The sequence below is a fragment of the Peromyscus leucopus genome, chromosome 2 (assembly GCF_004664715.2).
Source record: "Peromyscus leucopus breed LL Stock chromosome 2, UCI_PerLeu_2.1, whole genome shotgun sequence".
Lineage (NCBI taxonomy): Eukaryota > Metazoa > Chordata > Mammalia > Rodentia > Cricetidae > Peromyscus > Peromyscus leucopus.
Window position 1 is genome coordinate 99,173,463 of NC_051064.1, and position 27,734 is coordinate 99,201,196.

The following is a 27,734-nucleotide window of genomic DNA, read 5'->3' on the forward strand; positions in this document are numbered from 1 at the left end:
AGTTCCACCCTGTTCCTTGCAGACCACGCCCCCTCTCTCGGTCCTACTATAGCCCCGGCCCTGTTCATTGTTCACACCATCTCCACTGGCCCCGCCCCATCTCTCTGTTCTGCCTAGGCGCACTACATCTGCTTATCAGTACTGGGTAATGCTGGAGGCTTCCACAGAGCGCCTCTGCTTCTCTGCACTTTTACCCAATCTCTTCCAGGCACCTCCCTCCTAACCTTTATGCTGGTGCTCTCTGCTTTGCCCTTTTTCCCAAGTCCTTCCTACCTGCAGGTACTTCTCCCCCACCCCTAGGTGCCAGGCATTTGTTCCCAGCACTCCCCCAGTGTGGTTTAAAAGGGCTGCCAAGAGTGGTTGTTTTTCAGAAATTTGTTTTCTCTGAAGCCTTTGTGTGGCTCTGGGAATTGTGATTTACATCCCAGCAGACTCCTGGTTTGTAAACAGCTTTCCCCAGTGCTGGTAACCTTTTCAGAGGAGAGAGATTGTGTGTGTGGTTGTGGGTGACCAGATTTGTGAGGCTGCTGCACCTGTGACATAACAGAGAAAAGCACCACTGGGAAATTTTTTGAAATGATCCCTTCCCATGAACTGTGCTGTGCAGTTATGAAGGTGAGGAAAAGTGTTTAAAGCTGTAATGTGTTTTTTTAAAATCTTGTTTGGGCATCGTTCTAAAGTTTAGAGCAGTAATGCCAATTTATTTGTGTGTTTGTAATCTCTTTGCCGAATTTCAACAAGACTAGAATATATTCTGAAATTAGAAGGCTCTGCAACTTCTCATATTCACAACTGATATCTGATATATCAATAATATCTTATTGACAAGTAATAATAAATTTGAATATAGTATCATGATTCTTGGTTTCAAAGTCCAGATGCATCCACCCTTACCAAGAAAGGAAATGATTCCTACTATTTGGCTTCCACATGATATACATGAGTGTTAGAAAAGCAATATAACTTTACCAAATAAGAAACTACCAGTTGCATCCTACAGAAAGGGAAGAGATTTTTACCAACTCCCATCTGAAAGAGGGCTACTATCCAAAATACATAAATAACTCAAGAAGCTTGATATCAAAAAACCAAATAACCCAATTTAAAAAATGGAGTACATATCTAAACAGAGAAGTCTCAAAAGAGGAAATTCAAATGGCTGAGAAAGACCTAAAGAAATGGTCAGCATTGTTAGCCATCAGGGAAATGAAAATCAGAAACTATTTGAGATTTCTTCTTATATCTGTCAGAATAGCTAAGCTCAATAAAATGCAGCTCATTCTGGCAAGGTTGTAGAACAAGAAAAATACTTCACTATTGCTGGGAGGAGTGCAAATGTGTACATTCACTATGGACATTAGTACAGTGGTTCCTCAGAAAAAACGGGGATTGATCTTCCTCCAGAGCCAGCTACACTACTCTTGCTTATATAAGCAAAGGATATTTCATCCTATCATAGGTGTCACAGTTAACCACTCAAAGTTTCTAGGTCTTTATAGTAACATTGTATTTGGCCCCGAGACCTCAGGCCTTCAGTACTCAGAGTGAGATATTGGTATTTTTGGGTTTTGTTAAAAAACAAAACAAAACTGTGTTTCATGTGTTCAGGTCAAGCTGAGCCTCTCTAAGTTACTCCACACCATGTAAAACAGTACTTTGACTTGAGAGATTGCTTTTCACAAGCAGATTTTGGCTCAGTTTTGAGGATGATTGTGTACCTGGGTGGACACATTATGGTACCATTTCTCCAGTATGATGGAAAAAGCACAGAATAATGAATAACAACCTGGTTTTAGAAAGAATGCCAGGCTATACATTTCTGAGAGTGATCTGAGACTGTAAGGGCATATGGACATATTACAATCTTATCAAGGTAACAAGGTTCCCAAAATATTGGACACACCAGATGAAGGAAAGGATGTAATTCCAGTACCTGGACACCATAAAGAGGTAGGCATCAGCACTACGAGGGTGATAGTCCTCTTTGACTTGTGGTAATCAGAGTTTTGAGATGACCCTAGAACTGAAAGAAGGCCAAATAAGAAAGAGCCGTGTGGGCTGGTCAAAGTCCAGCCAGATACTGGTGCAAACTGCCATGTACTGCCATGAATGAAATCTGACCATGTGTCTCTCTTGAAGCTCCCTGCCTTCCTTTTCCCCTCTCATTATAGCTGTCAGTGTCTTGTACTTCAAAATATCCAATCAATATACAGGGGAAGGGAACCAAAGCTGCATAAAACATTCAATCTTGTGTATTGTTTTTAAACTAAGTCTCTATTATTCTATCAATAAAACTTAGGAATCAGATGCTGGGATAAAAACCTGTTAGCTTAGAGAGGCAGAGAAAGCACCCATCTGTAGCTGGAGAGTTTTCTCTCTGTGTCCCGCCAAGCCCTGGCAGTCCCTTAGCCCACTTATAAAATAAACAAACAGATGCTTATATTATTTAAACTGCTTGGCCATTAGTTCTGGCCTATCATTGTCTATCTCTTACTCTTATATTCAGCCCATTTCTATTAATCTATACTTTGCCACATGGCTCATGGCTTACTGGTACCTTACATTTTCCTTGTCCTGGTGGCAGCTGCAGGCAGTCTTCTCTTTCCCTTCCTGTTCCTCAATTCTCCTCTCTGTTAGTCCCGCCTATACTTCCTGTTTGGCTATTGGCCAATCAGTGTTTTATTTATTAACACATTTGCCATACAGAACATCCCACAGCATCCAGCTGTGGATATCCAGAAAGAGCACATTTCTTCTATGCCATCTCAAACCAAAAAGACTCCAAACTGAATGTCCCTCTCTGCTACTTCCTGTGCATATCTCTATCCATCTTCCTGACTCCCTCTTACTCTCTCTGGTTATTTCCTGTCTCCTAGTTGCTTGCTCCACCTCTTGACCTGTGGAAATTTGCTTTTATTTAATCCTGTTTATAATAAATAGAAAGCTCTTGGATTAAAGGTGTGTGCTAGGGCTGAGCCACACCACAACTACAAACACCTTTTTCCAGTAAATAACTCAATCTTCACAGTGTGATCAAATATCCTAAAACATATATTATAATATATTTATTTTATATATATATTTCAACTCTAACACAGTAAAACTATTTACAACAATGAAGCTATTTCATCCAAGTTTTCCACAAAGTCCTGCTTGGTTGTACTTGGCAGTCTTATGATTAAGTTTTTCACTTCAAATTTTGGTCAGTCTCATATGACAAGATTTCTGGGGGGTCCATTGGAGGGGGAGGTACCATTTGGCCAATACTCTTTTTCTTGGGACATGTCTCTTGATAATTTCCCCCCCCCCACACCTTTCTTTTCTTTTCAGATGTTTACTTGTGAAGTGGTCTCTGGACCCCTTAGTTGAGCTTTTATTATCCCGGAAAGATGAAAGCAAATGTCCCATCCTAATTCTAGGGGGTTGAGTGTTCCTTTTTTGGCAGGTTATAAATTTCCTGGGACAAAATGGTTTTGGCAAGAATTACCTTTCGCCGCGTGGTGGTGGCACATGCCTTTGATCCCAGGACTTGGGAGGCAGAGCCAGGCAGATCTCCGTGAGTTTGTGGCCAGCCTGGGCTACAGAGTGAGTTCCAGGAAAGGCACAAAGCTAAACAGAGAAACCCTGTCTCGAAAAACAAACAAACAAACAAACAAACAAAACAAAAAACAAAAAGAATTATCTTTCAATTAAAGTTATTTTGAAAGTTTGAAACTAAATATTTGTCAGTATGTATGGATAAATGTACACATATTCCCCTTTTTTTTATATGTAATTCAATGTTTAAGTATATCTATTTTTAGACATGAAGGACATTCACTTTGAATTTCGGCCTGCCTTTTGCAAGTGGCTTATAAATTTAAATCACTGTAATTCTTATGTGCCTGCCTCTGTCTACTAAGTGTTGCCATTAAAGTGTGTGCCTCCCTTTAAACTGAGATTAAAGTTGTGAACCACAACTTGGCTATGGATTCCTTATAATAGTTATTCACATAGGGCTGTCCTGGTTTAATTTGGTTCTCCATTTTCCCTTACTTTTTAGTGTTAGAGGAAACTTTCAAGTTTTTCAAATGTGTGATCTAAAGTTCTTGCTGATTTATTCTGAATTTGTTCATGAAAAATTTTAATATTGTAGTCTCATGAGTCATGTTTGCCATAATAGAGTCTCTAGAGCCCTTCAATTACCATATGCCCTCCAAGCCTGATTCCAGGGTTGCTTATATGTGTTTGGGTGTTACCTAGCCTGAGATTCAAGGTCAAGGACAAACTACTATATAAAAGGAAACTGATCTGACCCCACTTGCTTTGTCTGCTGTGCCTAGGGAAATATCCTTGCTCTGCTGGTTTTCAGAACCACTTGGAGATAGAGCTACATGTTAGGGACACATCTGTCATTTGCAAGAGTCTTCATGGCCTCTTCCTATGGATATAGCAAGAAGCTCAGCTCTGATCCTTTTTTTTCTTTGCACCACTTTAAACAACATTTCAATGGGGCCAAAACAAATGCATGTCTAGGAAAGGAGGAAGGAGGCAAACTGAAGGCACACCTCTTGAGATGAAAATTATGATGCATTTAGCATTTTTTATTCAGCATTCATTTTCAGTGCATTCAGTTGAAGGGAGGAATCATCATTCTCTTGTCTTGCAACTTTTAAATGAAAAGACATGCCATTGAGCTCATAAATGATTGCCCCACCAAATTAGGGGGCAACAGTCCAGTAATTTGATTCATATTTTTAGTCCAATTCCTTCAATATTTCTTGAATCACCTTCATTCTTTGACATTGCTCTCTCTCATGTGAGCAAGGTCCAGCAGCATCAGGGCACACACCATTCCTCCCTGTACTCTTTCCTTTTTCCTTCTCCAGCATCACAGTCTGGGGACAGCACAGATGCGGTAGCTACTGGGGAAAGGTGAGGCTCATTCTGAACTTCAGGCTCAGCTTCTCATTGATGGCGGCTTGAAGGTAAATTTTTGCATGAGAGCAGTGAAGAAAATGAATAGCTCAGACTTGGCCAATTGTTCTCCCAGGCAAGATCTCTTTCCTGCAGGACAAGAACAGAAGATGAGTCACTTCCTCAGCTGACTTTGGAGCATCAAGTACAGGTGCACCCAACTTCCTACTGTAAATGCCAAGCTGATCCTGAACTATGTGTCCAGTTGATTATGTCTAACATCTTCATGATTTGGCCATTAACCTAATACAAGCTGTTATTTCCTGTTCTTTTGCATAGCTATATATCTCAGATTTGTGTTTTCATTTTGCCAACCCAAGGAAATTGCCATCATCCCAAGTATCCTGGTTCTATTTATTGAATAATATTATATTTAAAATAAAACATTGGCAAGAGACATTCTCACAACTCTGGAAGTCATTGTTCTGGGTCATCTCACACCATACACACATGTACAAGGTGTATTATCTAAGTGTGTATAGACATATGTATTTGTGTCTACATCCATTTCTGTACCTGTCAAGTCCTCAGTCTCTATGGGATATCTGTGTTGACATGGGTGATTGTTGATGATCTAGGGACATCCCTAGCATGCCACTGTTCTCTTCCTCACCATTTGAATGTCCTCACCATGTATTCCAACAGTACTGCAGATTTCCAGTCCCTAAACCATGTTTCTGCTGATATGTTTATTCATATGTCTGCTCATTATGTGTACACTTGTTGGCATATGTGTGTGGATGCCAGAGGACAACCCAGGAGTTCATCCTCAAATGCTATAACCCTCATCTATTTTAAATAAGTTCTTAACTGCCTTAAACTTGTCAAGTAGGTCTGGCTATCGAGCACAAGGGACACTGCATTCAACTACTAGGATTATAAGCACATGGCACCATGTTCCAAAATTTTATGTGACTTGGGGATCACATATACTTATATACTTCCCAAGGCAAGTGTTTTATGGAGTTAGATGTCTCCTCTGCACACTAACTTTGACTGAACAAAGTTTTAAAAACATCAAGAAAAACAAATTTATAAAGACTATAACAAAATGCTTAGAACAGCATTCAGACAAAACTAAGATTAAAATTTGGATATATTTTGGATGTCTTATTGGTGCTTCTAACAAGGACATGGTAGCAGGAATGATAGTATGCTTCATTTTCTGCAGGCTAATGTTTAGGAAGCTGCATTGGACTTCAAAGACATTAAACACTGTAGAATTTTCTGATGTATGCCTGTTTCCACTTTGTTACCTGCCTAACACAGTTTGTTGAGAAAATAAAATGAAAAATCCTGAAAAGGTGCATAGTAAACATAAATGTGTTATGATGATGATGATGATATGATGATGACGATGATGATGTCACTGTGTTATATAACACCTGTGTTTTTCACCATGTTGTTTCACTCATTTCTGTTCTCCTCATGCTCTTCCTGTTGTCTGTTTTTTATAACATGGCTAACAACTCAAGTTTCCAAGATTCTCCTGTAAGAATCTCTAGATCATTATATGCAAAGTTAGGATACAGGGTTAATGACCTAACCTGTCTGCTACCCCCTCTGTTACTATGACTAAGCCACTCCTTGTTATGAACCACAGCCTTCCTAATTTGTCACCTGTGGTAGATTGAATGTAATTCGCCTCCATTAGCTCATAGAGAATTGCACTACTGAGCAGTGTGGTTTTGTTGTAATAGGTAGTATGGACTTGTTGGAGAAAGTGTGTCACTGTGGAGGCGGGCTTAGAGGCTATCTCAGTATCTCAGACCCATTGCAGGATGTCTTTCTGTATGCTGTGAATATGTGTGGCTCCAATTGCATAATAAATAAAGTTGTTTTGGCCTATGGCCAGAAAGCTTACAGCCAGGCAGGAAATCCAAGCAGAGATGCAGGGAGAAGTGCAGAGTCGAGAGAGACCTAGCCCAACACGAAAGGGGCAACAGCATGCCAGCAAACTGGTAATGCCATGGCCACATGGCAACATATAGATGAATAGGAATGGGTTAATTTAAGATGAATGAGTTACTTAGCACAAAACATGCCATAGGCCATACAGTTTGTAATTAATTTAAGCCTCTGAATGATTATTTTGTAAGCGGCTGGGGGACCTCAAGACCGGGCAGGATATAGGAAAACCTCCTTCTACACAGACCATTTCCTCTTGCCTATGGGTCATGATGTAAGAACCTTCAGTTCCTTCTGTGTCACCATGTCTGTTTGCATGCTGCCTTGCTTCCCACCATAGCAACAATGGAGTAAAACTCTGAAATGCAGGTGATCCACCCCAATTAAATGTTTTACTTTATAATGGTTGGTTTGATTATGGTGTCTCTTCACAGCAATAGAAACCCTAACTAAGACAGTAATTATGTGAAACAGTCTCTTCTCACCCTCTGTGCAAGACTGGAGGAGTGTGAATTAGTTGTTCAACATGGAGCATATTATTAAAAGTTTGGCCTATATGATGGGTAATCTTGATTACTGTGATGGTAGGACTGGAATGTCCCCCATAAGGTCATAAATTTGAATGCTTATTCATAAGGCAGTGAAACTCTTTTGAGAAGAATTAGGAGGTGTGGCCTTATTGGACATGTGCCACTGGAAGGGGGTTTGAAATTTCAAAAACCACACCAGGCTTATCTCTCCCTCCCTCCCTCCCTCCTCCCTCCCTCCCTCCCCCCTCTTTCTCTGCATCTCTTCTAGCTCTCATTCCCTGTCTGTGTCTCTCTGTCTTTCTGCCTATGGATCAGAATGTAAAATTCCCAGATATTGCTCCAGTGCCATGCCTGTCTACTTCTTGCCATAATGATCATGGACTAATCCTCTGAAACTGTAAGCAGGATCCCAATTTAATGCTTTATTTTATAAGAGTCACCTTGCTCATGAAGTGTCTTCACAACAAAGAACAGTAACCAAGTCAGTGACCATCTTGACTGAGAGATGACTAGAAAATCAAGGTCTGTCTGTGAGGTCATTTCAGAAATGATTGGCATGTGGGTCACTGAAGTTAGAAGAAAAATCTCTCCTGAGCTGAGCTGATAGCATCCAGTTGGCTGGCACTTGCCACTTGGCAGGCCTGACTCTTCCTGAACCCCTGTGACTGTTTTGCTGTGTCTGCTCATGACCATCACATTCCAGCTCTCTCCACCTCTGCAGAGACTTTTGGTTACTCAGGCACAGACTGCAGCACCGGTCCTTCTTATCTCCAGGCTTTCAGATGTTTTGGAATGTGAAGCCACTAGTTACTCACTTCTCTTCCTCTCCAACTTGCCAGGAGCCATTTTATCAATATGTACCTGTGACTGTGTAAATAAAACTAGTAATATTAATATATACTGTTGGAAGAGTCTGTCCAAAGATAATCCTGACCAATGTTGGAATCAGAGCTCATGCTTGAGAAGAACAATTTGTTTTTATGTTTTTTCCTTTTCCTACCCTCTCTTTTTAGTTATTTCTTTCGACTAATAGCCCAGTTTACTATGGGAAGTTCCACCCTCAAGCACATGGTCATGGGTGAGATAACAAAGCAGGCTGATTAAGTCATAGAAACAAGCACATAAGCCTATCCCCTCCACATCCTACTCTTCACTTTCTGTCTCCAGGTTCCTCTCTTGGTATTCTTCAGACTATGATCAGGAAGTACAAGCTAAATAAATTGTTTCCTCCTTAAGTTACATTTGTTCATTTTTATCACAGAAACAGACAACAAACTAAGACAGAGAATTTCAATGACTGAAGAAGACTAGAATTCTGGACAAATTCTTAAGATAAAACTTTTTTATCCCCCATAATTCACCCTGGGGAGTACAGATTCCCCATAATATTAGTTAAGAATGCATTTCAAGGATGTACTGTCAGAGCTCATATCTGGTCTCTCTTTAGAGACTATAGACACTCATCTGGGAGACTTGAATGATATGACAACATTCAACCAGGCTTTGAAACTTGAATGTATGTAGTTTAGTTATTTTCATTGTAGACAAGGACTTCATCTACAGGCTTTGGTTGCCAACTGTAGCACTATTGGGAAGTGGTGGAAAATTAAGTAGGTGTGTGCCTAACATAGGTCATTTGAGCCAAGTCCTCATGGGATATCTGCAATCTCACAGCTTCTTTCTCTTGCTTCTTCCCCACCATGAGATGGCTGCATTCTTCAGCCACGTATTGCTAACAAACATACCTTCCTCCTAAGAAGTTGTTCATTCAGATATTGTTTTCAGTGAGGGAAAGCTAACAACATAGCCTGGTCTAAAGGTTACTTTGACTCTTTCCCTTAAAAAAAAAAAAAGCAAAAAATGACCTTTGTGCGAAATATGAGGGTCAACTTAGACTATAGCCAAAGGTCTTCAGTAACCATGCACCAGTTGCAAATTTTAAAAAACTCTCTTATTTAATATTATATAATATTTGTTTCAATATAGTAATAGTAATTAATATTAATTATATTAGTATATATCAAGCTGTCAGTTTCTTGACCTAATAGGGGTGGACATAAATCAGGAGAACATGTGAAATTATAAATTAGTTTTTATATATTCTGTGATAACATATAAATAACAATTGTATAGTTTGGTTATCTTTTCTAAGAGAAGAGAAACTGCATAATATAACAGCTCCAGAGATGTTGTCTTTAGGAAGTTCTAGAAATGCTGAAGGAAAGTAGCTACATGCCAAAGATAGGACTGTGGTAGAAAATCCAGACTGCTGCTTTGTCAACCAGGGTTTTTTTCAGGTGTTCTCTCTTCTTGTCCTCATTGGGCATCTCCAGGTAACTGAATCACATGCACCCCACCAGAAAAAAAATGCTGAAAGCAAAACACCCAACTGTTCTCTTGCCTTGGTTTCTTGTTATAATCACTGGGACTTCACAACTATTCCAAAGTCTGTAGGCCTTTCCTTTCCTTGAACTGGAATGGTTTAATGATTTTTATAGGTCACCAGAAATCATGGGGTGACAGTCCCAGCCTGCATCTTACCAGGCCTGTGTTCTACTGCTCTATTTCTTGGAATCTTAAGCAATACCAATATGAAAACCCAGGATACCATGTATGGCAGGTTAACCAAGATTAGCTAAGCCAATGATCTGACCTGGAAACCTTTGAGGATAATGTACTCTTTGGAAATAATTCAGTTTGGGATAGTTGTTATTCAGCAAGATCCTAACTAATACATAGGCCATGAACTTAGGGAATCCTAAAGCAGAAGGGTCTATAACTGGGGACGTCAGTTGCCATTCATATGTAATAGACAAAGAACTGAAATAGGACTGAAAACTTAAGCTGATCTGCTCTGCCAATTCTTTTGGCAAATGGTTTTGAATAAGAAAAATCTCTTCTCTTAATTGGAATTTGCTTATCACATTAAATAGACATTAATACCCTATTCCTATCTGATTACTAGCAAATATGTCACCTTTGTGATGTCAAGTAATTTGTCTGCTAATGAACCATCTTGTTAAGAGAGAGCAATACAATCCTCAGTAGCAAAACACCAGTGAGTTTCTGTGTATTCCTGTTTTTATTTTATAGCTAGTGTAGATATGGGAACATTTTAAATGTGATGATTCATGAAGCCCTTATGGCACCACAATTTCCATCAGAGGCAAGGAGAGCTTGAGAGGTAGGGGTGGTCTGAAGAGTGCCAGGTCCAGAGATCATTGGGCTCCAAAACAGTCACCTTGGAGATGCACTGATTGAGGCCATATGGAGATATTAAAATTAGAGTGGAAGTCTATAAGGAGAAGAGGAGGGGAGGGATAAGGAAAGATTCTGACCTGTTTCTTCTCCATTACCACTCACCTATTGAGAATGGCAGGAAAGATTCTCTCTTCTTAAACTGTCCATTCTCCAAAAAGTGCTCTGGATTGAAGGTGTCTGGAGTGGCCCACTCTTTGGGGTCCCTGTGCAGAGCAGTCAAATTGGTCAGGATCATGGTCCCCTAAGGAAGACAGCAAAGAGTCAAGGCTTGATATATGGAACAGACCAAGACAGGGGATGAGGGTTCCCAAGCTCCCATTATTCTTTACACCCTCAGCTCCTCTAAAATTTCTATCCTTAGTCTAGATCAATTATAGATTGTGCATCCTTAGGATATTACAGTGATATTAGTCTGTTCTTTATTACAAAACACAAGTCTGTGGAAAGAGGTCAGCATTTGCCTAGGGAAACAACATGTGACCAATCCTGGGAACATAACTGGATATGGGGTGAACAACCATCCACCCATCTCCTTCCTACAGTGAGGACCATGGAAAGTCTGCAAAAGAAATGATGACTCTTCCTTCATTGCTTTTCTATTCATAACCCTCAGTATGGAGACCTGTGAACTCAGTCCCTCAGCATGGTTAGTAACACATGAAAGAAGCAGAGTAAGCAAGCCCAGTCCAACAGATTCCCTGGCAGGGTGCCTGGATTCCCCAAAGTGTGGCTATAGGCTCACTGACTCATCCTCCCCATCAGTGATCTGATCCATTCTATCAATCTCTTTTTATTTTGTCATGTCAATGACTACTTCTCACTACCACCTTAGTGTTCTCTTTGATCCATATCTCCTCCTCCACAGTTGACAATGCCAACAATGCCATGAATACAACTTAACCACACCATACTCCCACCTCACATTAACATCAGAAGATGCTAGGATGTCCTTCAGCTAATAAAGCCAACTTTTACTTTATTTGCTGAAATCAAAGCAGATTTCACCAAGGAATCTTCCTTTCTCTACTCCTCTTTGTACACATAAACATAAGTTAGACACCTTGCAGGAAAGCTATTTTTCTTTTGTTCTGGGAACACTATCTCTTTCTCTCAGTTTAAATGTTTTCTTGGGGCAGAAATACATGTTACTTTTTGTGTTTAGATTCCTCAGAAGATGCCAAGGATGGACTGGAACCCTGGAATCTGAGAGTACAAAGTTACCTTGGGCAGGTGGAATCCAGCAAGTGTGCTATCTGCTGTTACTTCCCTGGGAGCATTCAGGGGGATGATGTTACCCATCCTCTGCACCTCATGGATGACAGCATTGGTGTAGGGCATGGACTCTCGGTCAGTTGTGCCTGGCTGTCTCCCATGGCCAATCACTCTGTCAATCTCAGCGTATACTTTTTCTGCCAGAAAACAGGGGCTCTGTTAGTTTAAAAGTTTAGTGTCTTTTATGAAGACAGAGAAGTTGTCTCTAAGATGTTATCCTCTTAATTTCATCCAGTTTTCTTCTTATAAAGGAACACCATGTTCCTCAACTCTTCAAAGGACTGCTTTGAAAAACTGTCGACTGTGTAATTTCCTTATTCTTACAAAATAGAATAGCTTTCCTCCTACCCTGAACTGATTAGCTATGATCAGCATGGTATCACATAGTACTACCAAATTGGGCTTCTCAAATAAGTTCCTTTAACCTAGTGGTTTATAAAATACAAAATTTTAGTTTTCTGAGTTTGGAAGTCTGGGAAATCTACAATTAAGGAATCAAGAGATTTCTTTTCTGATAAGATTAATCTTGTCTCATAGTTGGCAAAGCTTTACTGTGTCCTAGTGTCATAAGGGGAAGGGATCTTTTTTGGTTCCTGCTTTTAAAAGTAAAAATTAAAAACATATTTTTCTATTAGTCTAAGAGTGAAGTCCATAGGACAGCTTGTAGGAGTCAATTCTTGTGCCTTCTGGATGCTGGCACTGAACTTAGGTGTTCAGGTTTGCAGGATGTCCATTTACCAGCTGAACCATCTCACTGGCTTCTTCTGTATCTCTTTTTTATATGCACTACCATTCAAGGCTTATCACCTCCTAATACCACAAAATTGGTAATTATATTTCAAAAATGAGTTTATAAAGAGGACACAATCTTTCAACCTACTGAATGTCTGTTGGCTGTGATTTCTTAAGGAGATGTCTCAGAATAAAAGGCACAGAGCAAGCTGTTTGTGAACATTATTTGCTGCTGAAGCCACTTTCATACTTCCAGGATCAGTTTCCTCATCAACAACTAAGAATAAGCAGGCTTCATTTTAATGATGTTTTGATAATTACATAGACTGATACAAACCAAACAAACAATTGAAACTGCTCACTCTTCCCCATGTAATTTACCCACTTTCTATATTAATAGAGATTCCACTGATGCCCAGCTAAACATTTAAAAACTTAATTTCCTAGATTCATTTGTTGTAAATGTGAGCATGTGACTAAGTTCTGGCCAAGAAAAAGCAAATAGGCATGACGTTTTATCCTGGGACAAGGTCTGAAAAGATGGCTCCTTGCTTCCTTCCTCTCTTCTTTTCCTGTGGATACAAAGACTGTTCTCATGGGAACCACCCTAGAGAATGTTGATCTTCACTCCCAGTTTAACACAGCAACAAGTTGAAAGGATTTGGAATAATAAGCCCATTACAAGGTATAGTTTAAATGTTTCTTCTGTGTGAGAAATAAATGTATATCCATGTATTACAGTTTATAAATACTTAAATGGGCATATGTATATATTCAAAATTATCATGATTGCCATGCTTTGTTTTTGTGGTCAGGTTTTCTATTGTAGCCAGATAACCTCAAACTTGTATTATTTTTGCTTTATATTCACAAGTATTATGATTAATTGTGTGTTCCACCAATTTTGGGATCTTCATAGCAATTTTTAAGTGTATAAACCAATAACTATTCAGTCCATACCACAGACTCAATTGAAATTTTGTGCCAAAGAAATTACTCCATTACTTTTAATCATAGCCTCAGGCAAGTTCTTACAGCAAGAGCAGAAGACCACCAGATTATTGGTCAAAGTATCACATGAGTAGCTGACAATTGGTTGCAAATCAAGACCTAACTCTTTCTGAAGCCTTGTGATCTAGTTCTGTGGTATAATATTAACATTTTATTTTGAATATAATTTTCAAGAAATTTTTATCTGAAAGTGAAACTTAATGTTTATAAATACACTCAAGTTCCCATCCCTCATTCAACTTTTTGTGTCTAAAAATTTATTATTCTAGATAAATCATTTGCATTGGGTAGGATAGTTTCTATAATTTTGCAGTTGGTCATTTAACTTAGTATCTTGTCCTGAAAGCTTATCTGTGATAGAGCAGTTATTAAAACTTCTTTTCTTGATGACAGAATATCCTCTCTAGCTCATATATGCCATACTTTATTTATTCATGGTCCATCAATTCTCTGATTGGTCCTACATCTTGAGTTCTGTGAATATTGTAAAATGAACATGAGTGCAATATCTGTCATGTAAGTCTAGTCATATTCTGGAGCCTCTGCTACAGAAGTCAAATCTGATCTTCAATAACACTCAAGGTTTTTAAAACTTAAATAGTCAGGTAGACATGCATTTTAAATTGCAACCCAAGATGCATGTTGTAGAAATTCGAATAAAAATCTTTCCCATAGGCTCAGGTATCTGAACACTTGGTGCAGGTCCTTGGCACTGTCTGTGGAGATTATGGGACCTTTAGGAGATGTAGCCTTGCTGGAAGAAGTATGTCACTTGCGTCAGCTTTGAAAGTTCATAGCCTTGCCCCATTTCCAGTTTTATCTCCACTTCCCGTGTGCAGTTGAAGTGTGAATTTTCAGTGTTCTCCTCTGGCCATCTGCACCATGGCTGCCCCACATTAATGGAGTCTCTTCTTGGAACTACAAACCAAAACAAGCTCTTCCTTCAATAAGCTGCTTTTGGTCATGGAATTTTATTTAGTTATAGAAGAATAACTAATACAGAAATGGATACAAAGAAATGGGCTTACTGCTATGAAGATACTTAATATGTTAGGCTTTATATTATTTATTTTTAGAGAAATGTGGAACACTTTGAACATTGGAATAGAGAAGTGATTCACAGAGATTAATGGGCCATTCTAATAGGAGCCTGAAAGACAGTAGTGTAGGCCTAGATAATGAGGTTTCAGAAGGAAATAAGAACTTGATTTACAACTGAGTTTCTAATCACTCATGTGATACTGTGATGGAGAATTTGGTGGGTTCTTCTGCTCTTGCCCTAAGGACTTGCCTGAGGCTATGATAAAAAGTAATGGAGTAATTTCTTTGGCATAAATATTTTAATTGAATCTGTGTTATGGTTATCATTAGTTACTCTTAGGTCTATTATTAAAAAAAGAAAGTTGCACAGAATGAAATTAAAAATATAGAGCTTGGAAAACAAAGGAGTATTAAAAGCTTAATGTTTTCCTCCAAACCTCTGATGGATAATAGGCTGTCATTGTTAAGGAAATTACTGCCATTAAGGAGAGGCCCATTGCTGTTCATGGAAACAATGGGAAGCTTTCCCTGACAGTAAGACTTTAGATAAGCTTTCAACTTGCAAAAAGAAAGGTTCCAAGGACTTAACTCCCCTGCTTCTGGAAAACAAAAACTAATGCAAATGTGATCCAAAGGCCAAGGGCCATCACAACCTGGCAGCTGAACTTGTCAGTTCATCATCATGTTTTAGAGTTATTGGGGATGCAAGAATGAAGGACTTGATGAATCTTTTTATGGCATTCCAGAGGAATGGTTAAACTAACAGTAGAGTCCTCATTAGAAGAACATGAAAGTCCATTGCATGACATTTTGAAATTGAAGGCTGGGATGCAGTAGAACCCACAAGGTATTTGAGATGCCAGACCCATGAGACACCAGCAAAGGGTTTCACTCTTGCTGTGTTTCAGTATTTTCTCAGTATATCTCCATTCATGAATAGAAATGTATATTCTCTACTACTGCATGCTGGAATTATATATATCTGTGTTTTGGTTTTGCAGTAGGTCACAGTTAGGGATTGCCTTGAGTTTTAGAAGAGGCTTTAGACTTTAAAACAGTATTGATATTGTTAAAGACAATGGAGACTTTTAAAGTTAGACTAAATGAATTTTGCATCATAACATCACCATGGGTCTATAGGGACCAAAGGACAAATGGAGAGGAGTAAATGAGAAATGTACTTTATAAACCATAGAATTTAAACACTTAGACCTAGGTGGTGGGCCTGCTTGAGAAGTCAGGGTACCTTTAGGAAACAGAGCCTTACTGCAGGAAGTATGTCACTGGAGATAGGCTTTTAGGGTTTCTATCCTCGTACTACTTTCAGTTTGTCTTAGCTTTGTGTTTGTAGTTTAGATGTGATTTCTCAGCTTTCTGCTCCTACTTCCCACTGCCATCCTTCATGTGTAGTTATAGACTCTGTCAGTCAAAATAAACTCTCCTATATATAAGTTAGCTTTAGTTATAGTATTTTATCACAGCAGTGGAAATGGGGGCAATATACATATAAATAAATATAGAAATAATAACATACATTTTGCATCAAGAAAGAAAAGAAGTTGGTTATGAAGAAAGCTATGCAAACATGAGTACCTGAATTTGATCCCTTGAATTCATGTAAAAAATCCTGTTATGGTTGCATGTACTTCCAATTCTAGTGTACTGGGAGGCAGAGACAGGCAGATTCCCATGGCACACTGGTCAGAAAGTCTGCTCTAATTGGTGAGTTCCAGGCCAGTGAATGACCCTGTCTCAAAAACTGGATGGAGCCCAAGAAATGACCAATTTCTCTTTACTATGACCATTTTATCTTTACTATGTGAGACACATAGTGATCATTATTCTTATGACTTCATTCTTCACTCATATATTCTTTCCACAATTAAAAAAAAAGTCCCATAACATGAAAAATATTGTTCTTTTTCTTTTGTTTTATTTTGATACAGGGTTTCTCTTTGTAGCTTTGGAACCTTTTCTGCAACTTACTCTGTAGTCCAGGCTATCCTCAAACTCACAGAAATCCACCTGCCTCTGCCTCCCGAGTGCTGGGATAAAGGTGTGTGCCACCACCACCTGGCTATGAAAAATATTATTAACTCCCACCTGATAAACCAATTATTCTGTAATCTGGAGCAATAAAAATGATGGGATGGTCCAATATTTCTGAAGGGGTGAAAGTCCTTGTGCAGTATTAAACAATGTATAAAGCTAGGTGATCAGGCATATTGTAGCATTTCTCAAGGGAGCTCATGGCTGCAATTGCCAGGTAGTAAATTCTTAGTACAATATAAAAACATCTTAATATGTAATATCTGAGAAATTCTTCTGAAATCTCAAGATATTGGGATAGTACATGCTTGGATAGAGCGAAATCCAATACCATACTTAGAGGCAAGAATAAGGACAATGCCAATGGAGAAAATGAAATGTATGAAGGCACCATGCAGAGTGTGTATGATAGAGTCTGGACAGACAGAAGTGACATCAACAGGATGCCAGGTATCTGACTAAGGCATCTGGATGGTGTCCAGGGCAAATAGGAAGGCATTGCTGGAAAGGAAGGAGGGACTGAGTAGATTTAGATGCAACAGTGTCACTCTCTGAAGGAATATATCACAGTGACAGCTGAATTCTCTCTATTTCCCTAGAACTGAAGATTCTGCAAAGCACGGAATATAAAATCTGCACCAATGTTTTGTCTCAATTCTGACAGTACAGGTGAAGTCCATGCTCTTTCCCCACTACACCAAAAGACTTTGCCTCATAACTGTCCCATGTCTTCCAATCTATCATTTAAATTTCCAGCCCCATCTGAGCAACAACTTTAAGAAGCACCATTCTTCCTTGTCCAGGTACATTCAGCATATGGTCACCTTGCACTTCTTGGTGTACAGACATGTAGAGCAGAGCCCAGCGCAGTGTCGCCGACGTTGTCTCTGTTCCAGCAAAGAAGAGGTCCAGAGTGCTGCAGATGAGGTTTTCTTCATTGAAACTTGTAGTTGTCTTGTCTGGGTGCTAGAAAAGATAGTATGTATTGTATCCTTTTTGTTTATTTTCTATCTATCATCTCTATCTATCTATCTATCTATCTATCTATCTATCTATCATCTATCTATCTATCTATCTATCTATCTATCTATCTATCTATCTATCTATCTATCATCTATCTATTATTTGTCTATCTATCAATCATCTATCTATCTATCTATCTATCTATCTATCTATCTATCTATCTATCTAATATTTGTCTATCTGCCTATCTATCTGCCTGCCTATCTATCTATCTATCTATCTATCTATCTATCTATCTATCTATCTATCTGTTCTCCTCCCACACATCACATCCTGACTGCAGTTTTCCTCCCTCCACTTCTCCCAGATACCTCCCACTCTTCTCTCTCCCAGATCCACTTCTTGTTTTCCCTTCATAAAAGAGCTGGCCTCCCAGGTCTATGAACCAAACATGGCCTAATAAGTTATAAAAACATTATGTCCAAGCCCTCATGTCAAGGCTGAACAAGGCAGCCAAGTAGGAAGAAAAGAGTTTGAAGAGCAGTCAAAAGGGTCAAAGATACCTCCACTTTCCTTGTTAAATATAGCCTTTATATATATTCTAAGATATTGGAATACATTAGATATACAATACAAAATATTATATATATATATAAATGAATATATATATATATATATATATATATATATATATATATATATATATATATATATGACTTGCAGGCTGTTATCTAGCTAGTCCAACAATGGCTACCTACCAACACACACACACACACACACACACACACACACACATACACACACACACACACACACACACACCCCACACATATTCTATCAGCTCTGTTTCTCTACAGAACCCTAAGTAAAACAACACACATCTTAATCATAGAAAATGATATGGGAATATAGCAAATACCTAACATGTGTTTTTGGTTGCTACAGAAAGAATAAAGTGAAATCTCCGTGTTCAGTAGTTGTGCTGTTCCCTCATTAGTCATAAATTGTGAAAACCTCTCTAGTCCTCTCAATAGTTCTTTGGAATGTAGTGTTATCTTTGCCAACCCTCTCCAGAGGCATCAATTTGTTCATACTTCTCCTAGTTTTGATGGTCTAACACCTGAATTCACATATGGTGAATATTTTGCCTCATCTTCTAGGGCTAAAACATTGCTTCTATAGCTATTATGCCAGGAAAATGAAATAAAAGAGAAGGTAGAAAGGTATGTAACACTGTACACTTGGTCAGAGAAGGAACCTGGAATTCAGTGAGTCAAAGATTCTATGATAGTTGTGATAATACAGATTACTGGAGTCTGATTGGGACTCTAACAGTTGCTGTGGTCCATGGCATATTACAGTAGATGACAACTGATATTCATAAGGTCAATTCACCAGATGAATAACTCTCTGATGGAAGAACCTCATCAAACAAGGCTTATGGGACCATTGCCTATGGATGCTGCTTTGCTTCTGTCTGAAATTTTTCTCATGTGCCACTATATTTCTTCCCTAAAAACAGCTATGGGTATTTCTTCCATTGATGCTGTGTTTATCTCTTGAACAGGTTCCATCTACTGGGCAAACATATATCTGTGGATGGTTAAGAAGATGATTTCTTCTCAAGCTGTATAATTTTGATGAATAGAAATAATACCAAGATATTTTTCATAGCTCAGGCAGACAGAGAAAAATAACAGTATTCTCAGCTACAAAGACAGCTTTTTACACATTTAACTAATTTTAGACCTCAGAGCTGGCTGCCCCTGAAAATGAATCACAGAAGGACAAATTCCCAGGTGTCTGGTTGTTGAACCAAGATCAGGTATAAAGCAAATTTAATGCCAGTTCTCCACTCGCTAAAGTCTGGATGGTAACATTATACATATAACTCTCTGGACAAATTATTTGAGCAAATGACTTTCTGTATGAACTCCTAAATCTCAGTTTTGACACGAGTCAAGGTTCAGCAAACTAATTGTTTATGTTTAGGTCCTGGGATACTATTAAGGTAACTGTATCTCAAGAAAGTGCTGAGCATTCCAACACTATGTGTCTCCTGCCTGCTCACAAGGAAACTTGCCTGACAGTCAAGCATTGTCATGATTATGGTCAGCATAACATTTCAAGTCTGAGAGAAACTGTATGATTTCACATGTGTTATCAGAAAGGCTCTGCTTTTTTTTTTTACTCAAGAAACGCAATGTGAACCTCAATATGTAACTTATATATTGTCTAGAGTTTTCTGTTGGAGAGAGATGTACCTGTGTGGAAACAGAGAGATTTTCAAAAAAAGAGATTTTTCAAGTTGAAGTAAAAAAAAGAAAGTTACCACCAGGATGTGTGTGTTTCTTTCTAAATACCACTCAGATAGAAAAGTTTAGTTCTCACTGACATCATGGATTTTTTTTTTGCATACCCTCAGTGCAGTCTTAGATCTATAAAGACTGTAATAATCATTATAATTAGCATTATGATCTGAATCTGAAACATCCCCTACAGGCTCATATTTTAAATGCTTGGTTCCTACTTGCTGCGACTAATTTGGAGGTTCAAGAGAATTAGGAGTTAGAGCCCTTTGGAGAGTCCACACTCAGGAAGGTACTCAAAGTTATACCAAGGCCCTGGACTCTGTCTTTGGTCCTGCTTCCTGGTACATAATGAAGTGCAGGCTCCAGCATACTCCTCTGCCACCATGAGCTAATCTGCTCTGCCATTTCTTCTCTGTCATATTGGATTAAAAACTCCTGAAACTGTGAACCAAAATAAATATTCAGTATCTTAAATTGTTTCTGCAGAGTATTGTCACAAAGATGTAGTGGTAACACCTACATGCAACAGGCTACTTTCTGGCCTTTTGTGTGGTTGAAGAGTCTCGATACAGATTTAGTGGAAGGCATCAGCCCTGCCCAGGCCTTGAGGTTAAAGTCTAGCATTCAGTCAAACTGCCTCTTCCCTGCAGTGGGAACTGATATCGGGAGGGTGACTGGCCTCAGACTAACCCATCAAATACTACAACTCTGAAGTTTAATTGCTGCTTTTGTGTGTGTGTGTGTGTGTGTGTGTGTGTGTGTGTGTGTGTGTGTGTGTATAGTTACTTCACCTAAAGGTAAAGTAGTACTGTCATATCTGAATTGAATGGCAAAAATCATAAAGACAGCACAGCTGCTTGACAAAGATTGAGCAAAGCTGAGCTGTATGATGGCTGCCATGCCACCTTTGGTTTTCATCTGCACCTGTTGCATTCTTGGGGCAATTTTTATATTTGTATAATTCGGCAATATTGGATTGATGGAAAATTTCTTATGAATCATTTATGCCTTCTCCCAGGAATGCTGCTTCTAAGCTTTCCCAGGACAGTCCTGAACATACTATTCTCCTCACTTTTAGTGAGATATCCTTATCTACTTGAAGGTCTTACTTATGCCTTGGATATTATGACACATAAAGAAGCCAGGGGTCTCTTCATGAGACTATGAGACATTCTTGAAACATCTGTCTCTGTACTTACTCACGAAAAAGCTAATCAAAACAAAGTAAACTTAAACAAGGTGGGCTAGAAGAGTTAGCCATCATTCAGATTATAAGCCTCTTCCCACTGTACACTCAGACAATTATATGGCATACAACTCTGCCCTAATTAGAGACATATTGATGACCAAAGTATAGAGTGAAAAGATAATAAAGTATGAGACACCAGGACCTCCCTTTCTTAGAAAATTTAGCACATGCAGAGCCACTGTGGTGATGTATTACCAAAGAACAACAGAATGCCAGGATTAGACATATAGACAAATTCTATAAAGTTATAAACATGAGCATTGTATTGTGCCAAAATTTGAATAATGACTACAGCAGCTTTGACCTGAGAATTTTTTCCCCTGGGCACTCTGATCATTAAGAGTTAATAATACACTACTTGGGACATGGCAAAAAGCCCAGGGTGGCTTGAAGATTTTATTTTAGTCTAGTGTCCTTGAAGTAACCAAAGCTACCAGCCTGAGAACAGGCTTTCATATGCCTCTAGATTCTTAAAAATTGGGTTATGGGGTTAATGAATAAGAATGATAAGTGTATTTAATAATGTTAAAACCTGAGGGAAATGACTGGAAATGATAACTCTGTTCTGTCAAGTTTAGTAATGATGACTAAAAGATGAGCAAAAGGAAGTGAAACACATGTGCAAAACCCAAAATGGTATGATCTATGTTTTCGAACATCATGGATTTATTTTCGTTACTAAATTCTGTGTAAATAAAAAAGCACCCTGGCTGCTAGTCAGTCAAGCTTCAAGATTCTCCCAACCACCATGGTCTGGCTCATTTCCTTCCCCTGCTGACTACTTCCATCCTTTGCTGTGAATTGTACCACTGGGGATGACTCCTATATGCTTCCTCTCTGTCTATCTCTCCTAAAATGAAACTAAGAAGTATCCCGTTTCTGATGTTTCTGTGGCAGCCGCTCTAGTATACACCCATCTTCAGACCCTGATTTCATCTGGAGCTGGACTCTGGTAGGTAAGGTCAAGGAAGGGCATTCAGTTCCACTATCTGCCATTTTCAGGAACTCATGCAAAACAGCAGTGGACCTTTTACTTCTAATGATATTCTTGGTGTAATGGTACTATGTATTTCTAAAATATATTTATAATTTATAGTTGTACTGTTTGTTAATCATTGACCTACAAAGATGTCCACATCTTCTTTTTATAACCCGTGTATGTTATTTGGTAAGCTAAAATTGACTTTGAAGATGTGATTAATTAGAGAGAAGAATATTAGCCTGTGCTATCCTTATTAGAGGGGGCTTGAGCTTAAGAGCCAGAGAGAGGAGATATAAGATGGAAACAGACAATGAGAAAGGAAATATGATACATGCTTGATCCTGAAGATGGAGGTAGGAGCCATAAAAAAGGATATCAGTGTCATCTGAGAATTTGGAGCATTGTGGTAGCGGGATCTCTATAATCCTCAGAAGAAGCTCAACTGATCAAGAGGAATAGGAATTCATCTAGTACTGAATCAGTGCAATGTTATACCCTTAAATGTATGGCAATGCAGGATCAGTTGGAAACTACTAAATCATTATATTTTTTCTAAGAAGAGCCAGGAGGCATCTTCCTCACCTTTGCCATTTCTGTAAAGAAAGCGTCAATGAAATCTCTTGGCTCTTCAGGATTCCAATCTTTCCGGTGACTGTCCATCATTTGGGAAACAAACAATTTCAGCTTTTCCCACTTTCTGAAAACTGTTTGATGTGATCCAGGTACATACTTCATTATGGATGGAAAGACATTGTAGAGCTTATAAAGAAAAATAAGAAAATCTTGGAGACACAATGGAGTAACATTTCTATATTTCTAAACAATCTTGTCCTTCCCTCTGCTTCTCTTAGTGGAACTTTGAGGTCATCTTAGTTTCTGATTTCTTTCTCACCACTGCAAATGCAGGTGTTTCAATTGTGCCATGCAAAATGTATGAGAGAACAGGCTGCTTATCACTAACCTAGCTCCTTGCTCCCTGGTCTGCACCATCATCTCTCCTATCTGAATGGTAACATATTAGTTAACAAACTTTTTGATTCCATTGATCATGCCTTCTGAGATTATTTTGCAAATAGTTTTGGAAGAGATTATTTGCCAAAGTGATCACATGGCTCCACTCCTTGACTTAAATCCCCAAAAGCCATCCACTGCATTCTAAGTTGGACACACCACTTTGAACCAGTAAGCGTTACAGATCTGGAACCCTCAAAATCTTTATCACTATCCATGTTTCAACACTGTCCAGCCATGGTCAATACTATGATCACATTGAAGGCATTCTCTTTCAGGCCTATGCAGTTGGGATCGATTGTGATTAGAAAATATTTCTGAAACTGGTGTGATCCCTGCCCCTCACTTCATGAAAATAATGTTCAAATGCCATGTCTTAGAGCTTTGCTACTTGATTATAGTGAAAGTTATAGGCGTCTTGCCACCCTATTCTTTTTTTTTTAATTGGTTTTTTGAGACAGGGTTTCTCTGTGTAGCTTTGGAGCCTTTACTGGAACTCACTCTGCAGCCCAGCCTGGCCTGGAACTCACAGAGATCCGCCTGCCTCTGCCTCCACAGTGTTGAGATTAAAAGTGTACACCACCACTGCCCGGCTTGTCACGCTGTTCTAATACTTTGTCAGGATTTATTTTCCCTCAGAGAAATTACACTAATATGTATTGTGCAAGGAGCTGTGTATGCTGGTGTCCACAGCATGATTTAATTTCTATATGGTAAGATGGCAATCTTTACTGAAGTAAATTGAATAGTGAGTAAAGTTTCAATAATATTTTCAGTAAACAGTATAGCACAGTGTAAAATCACTAATACTTAAAATAAGGCAGTTGTGTGGTTATAGCTTCTACTACCTTCAGGTTTGATAACAGTTATAATAATATTTATAAAATTAATACTATTTACATTAAAGTAGATAAACACTTATTATTAATATTATTAACATTAAAGTTTGTCAATATTTAAAATTATTAGTAACATTAAAATATGTCAAAATTTAATGTTACTAATAATATTAAGTAATGATAATATTAGACTGTTTACTAGTGGAGTATCTCTCTGCACACTGAATGGTATGAAATGTAAAGCATTACACAGAGATCTGGTGGATTACTGTCTATATTTGCATGTTAACTTTTGTACTAGGTTTCAGACATCGTGCTGTATCATTCTATAAGTAGAGGGACATGGTGAAAATTAATGGACATATACTTTTGCAGTGATTATCAAAGTACCTAATGTAATTGGCCATGTCAAGAGTGTTTTGACTATTACTCTTTGCCACCTCTTTGTTTCCCTTCTAAGATTTTCCTGGCACATAGACCTAGAAGTTAAGTGGATACTCACTGAACTCATCTGACTTCCTAGGCTCTGCTTACTAGAAGAAAAGCAATGGAGCTGATGGGCTTGGAATTACTGTGACTAAGAGTTAAAACAAGGAATATAAAATATTGTAGACAATATGTGCAACCTGTCTCATTCTTTATGCCCCTTTTATTACCTAAAAGTCATGCTAATCCATGCATCAGTTTTAGTGAGGCATTCCTGGACTTGAGGAGAAAGTGCTTGTGGGAAGAAGGTAAGTGAGAATAACTCCACTTTGGGGTGTATCATACATAACTGGATGCGTTGAAACAGAAGGTTGTAAAGAGAAAATGAACTTTGATAGGACCACAAAGTATTCTTTAGATTCATTTTCTCTGGAACCTTTGTGTAGCCCCTGTATGCTAAATCTAAAACATCCACAACTGATACCTTTACACAATCCAAAAGAGATGTCCAAGTGAACATAACCCTTAGCACAGAAGCACAATAAATATGAAAATACAAGCTGGAAGGATGCTACTAAAAATCATTACCCCCTGAACAAATGAACTCAAGGGTATTAAAAACAAGGTAAGTGATATATGAAGAATTAGGTTTTCTTACAGAAATGATCAGTGGCCTAAAAGAGCATGCAAATAGGAAAATGAATTCCGTACAGGAACTGGATAGAGAAAGTTAGGAAGATACAGAAAAAAGACAACAGAAACAATGAGAAAATTAGTAACATATTTGAAAAGGTCAGTAACATGAAAGACACATATAGCAAGGAAACAAATTTTGAAGAAGAAAATGAAAATGTTAAGATATGAACAGCTTGAGGAGTCAAATAAAAACACACAATGGAAAACATTACCAACAGGCTAAATTAAACAGAAGACTATTGGGAATGGAGGACAATGTTGAGAAATATTGAGTTCAGGTGTAAATAGATAATAATAATGAGCATGAATACATTGTCTAAGAACTCTGGAAGACATTCAAGAAACTAATCCTATACACATAGAGTGCTAGCGCCAGAAAAAAAAATATTACTTAATACTGATAATGAGGGGTAAAGAGAGGATTCATCAGTTAACAGCTATGGCTACTGTTTCAAAGGACATAGGTTTGATCCCCGCACTAAAATTGTGGCTTGAAATATCCTGTAACTCATTTCAGCGGATCCAAGTCTCTTTTCTGGCCTCCAAGGCACTGCACACATGGGGTACGAACATACACACAGGCCAACCTCCCACATGCATAAAATAAATAACTTCCAATATAAATAAAATAAAAATAAATCTTAAAAATTTAAATGATAGAAAAATAAGCATATTTTAAGGAAAGTAAAAACTAAGGCAATTCAGCTCTACTAAGCCAGCAATGGAGAAGGTGATTAAAGAAGCATTACACACAGAAGAGGAGCAAAAGTAATGTCAATCATGAGGACACAGGAAAGACTAAAAAAATGGCTGAACTATAAAGAAATCTATTTTAATTAACACAATTAACAAGCCAACCAGCAACAGTGATAGAAAAGAAAAGAAAAAATAAACACTAACTCAACCAACTGGAGAAATAACTGTCAAAATTATAGGAATTAGTGATTAGTGGGGATTATTCAACAATAATCTGAAATGTCAATGCCTCCAACACAGAAAAAAATAGACTACATGAAAAACCTAGACTAACATTGTACTGTTTTTAAGAAATAAACCTTATTGGTAAGTGCACCCAGAAACTGAGTGTTACTAGAGAGAAAATAAACTACCATCAAGCAAATGAAAATTAAAAAGATACAGTTCTAACTATCCTGTTATCCATGAAAGTAGATTTCAAATCCAAACTAGTTGAATGTGACTTTTAAAAAGGCACTATAAATTAATAAAGAACAGTTACTCAATCAGGACAATTGTAACTAAATATTACTCAAATCAAATTCAGGGCTACCAAATTCACAAAATCAAAAATAATTAAGATAAAAATACCAGAGGAGTCCTGAAGTAATAATAATAAAGAATGATTTGGGTAAGCTGCTCAATCATAATACATAATATTACTATTTGTTTTTAAAAATGGAAATTCATACATACATGTATATGTACCAATGTCAATAATGAAATAGTTCATATAAATGTTAGCAATGTATTGTATATGCTAAGTTCTTATATTATAAATTGGTTTGTATAAAAAATCAACTGTTAAGACATTATATAATATTTCAAAATCCCCAAAATAAAAAGTCCCTGCTTTTGAATGATTCCTAATCCAAAAATCTTTCCAAATATGCAAAGGTAGTGACCTTACCACACACATCATTGATGCTTCCAAATATATGACCTCATTTGATAACCTCAGCAGCTCCTGAAACTGACCATCGTCATACTCAAAGCGCTTCCCAAACGTGATGGAGCAAATGACATTGGAAACTCCATTGGTGATCTTGAGGTGAGGGTCAAAAGGATGTCCTGGAGGTATGGAGAGGTAATGTGTCTTTCAAAGATATTGATTTATTTCCTTCCTTCCTTCTTTCCTTCCTTCCTTCCTCCCTCCCTCCCTCCCTCCCTCCCTCCCTCCCTCCCTCCCTTCCTTCCTTCCTCCCTTCCTTCTTTCCTTTCTTTCTTCCTTCCTTCTGTCTTACTTCTTCTTTCTGTCTTTCCAAAGATTCTACACCGTGTGACATAAAATATGCACAATAGAGCATCATATGAAAATCTCTGGCTACATCCCTCTACAGGGGGCCTGGCACAATTCACAGATTTTGTCAATATCTGTGAAGTCACATAGAAAACCAAGCTTTAAGTTCAACAATTTATTTAATTACCCATTTGTTTGCTTAGCTGTAGAACTCCTGGGACAAGGGTTTGGCTAGATATTCACTGTTCAGTCCTCAGTGCCTAGCACAGTGCAGACCCAAGACTAGAATTTAGGCAATTAATAAGAATCTGTTCAATGAATGAAAGGGACACAGCCTCCTGCACTGCCCTATAAAGGACTCACCTTCCTCCTCTCCTATGGCATCTGCAAGGTGGAGGGCCTCCTCCTGTATGCGCTGCTCTAAACTCTTCTTCCCCAATCCAAAGTTCTTGAATGTCATTAGTGCAAACCTTCTTTGCTCCTTCCATGTCTGGCCACTAGACATGAGCAATCCTGGAAAG

The 27,734-nt window shown here is 38.3% G+C and overlaps 1 protein-coding gene across 1 annotated transcript; it reads right to left on the minus strand.

The window, feature by feature from the left end:
* Positions 1-4,939: 4,939 nt before the first annotated feature.
* Positions 4,940-27,721, minus strand: LOC114681994 (cytochrome P450 2J3-like). The gene is made up of 7 exons (XM_037202720.1): positions 27,577-27,721; positions 26,884-27,044; positions 22,849-23,025; positions 17,585-17,726; positions 11,877-12,064; positions 10,758-10,896; positions 4,940-5,046 (listed from the first exon to the last, which is right to left on the minus strand). The coding sequence occupies exons 1-7, from the start codon at positions 27,716-27,718 to the stop codon at positions 4,940-4,942; spliced, it is 1,056 nt and encodes a 351-aa protein (XP_037058615.1). The 5' UTR covers positions 27,719-27,721.
* Positions 27,722-27,734: the final 13 nt, after the last annotated feature.

Coding starts and splice junctions, on each gene's coding strand:
- LOC114681994 (XM_037202720.1), bottom strand. CDS start 27,718: ATGTCTAGTGGCCAGACATGGAAGGAGCAAAGAAGGTTTGCACTAATG. Junction 27,045..27,576: donor TGCCATAGGAGAGGAGGAAG/GTGAGTCCTTTA, acceptor CCATACCTCCAG/GACATCCTTTTGACCCTCAC. Junction 10,897..11,876: donor CTGGATTCCACCTGCCCAAG/GTAACTTTGTAC, acceptor TGTCTTCCTTAG/GGGACCATGATCCTGACCAA.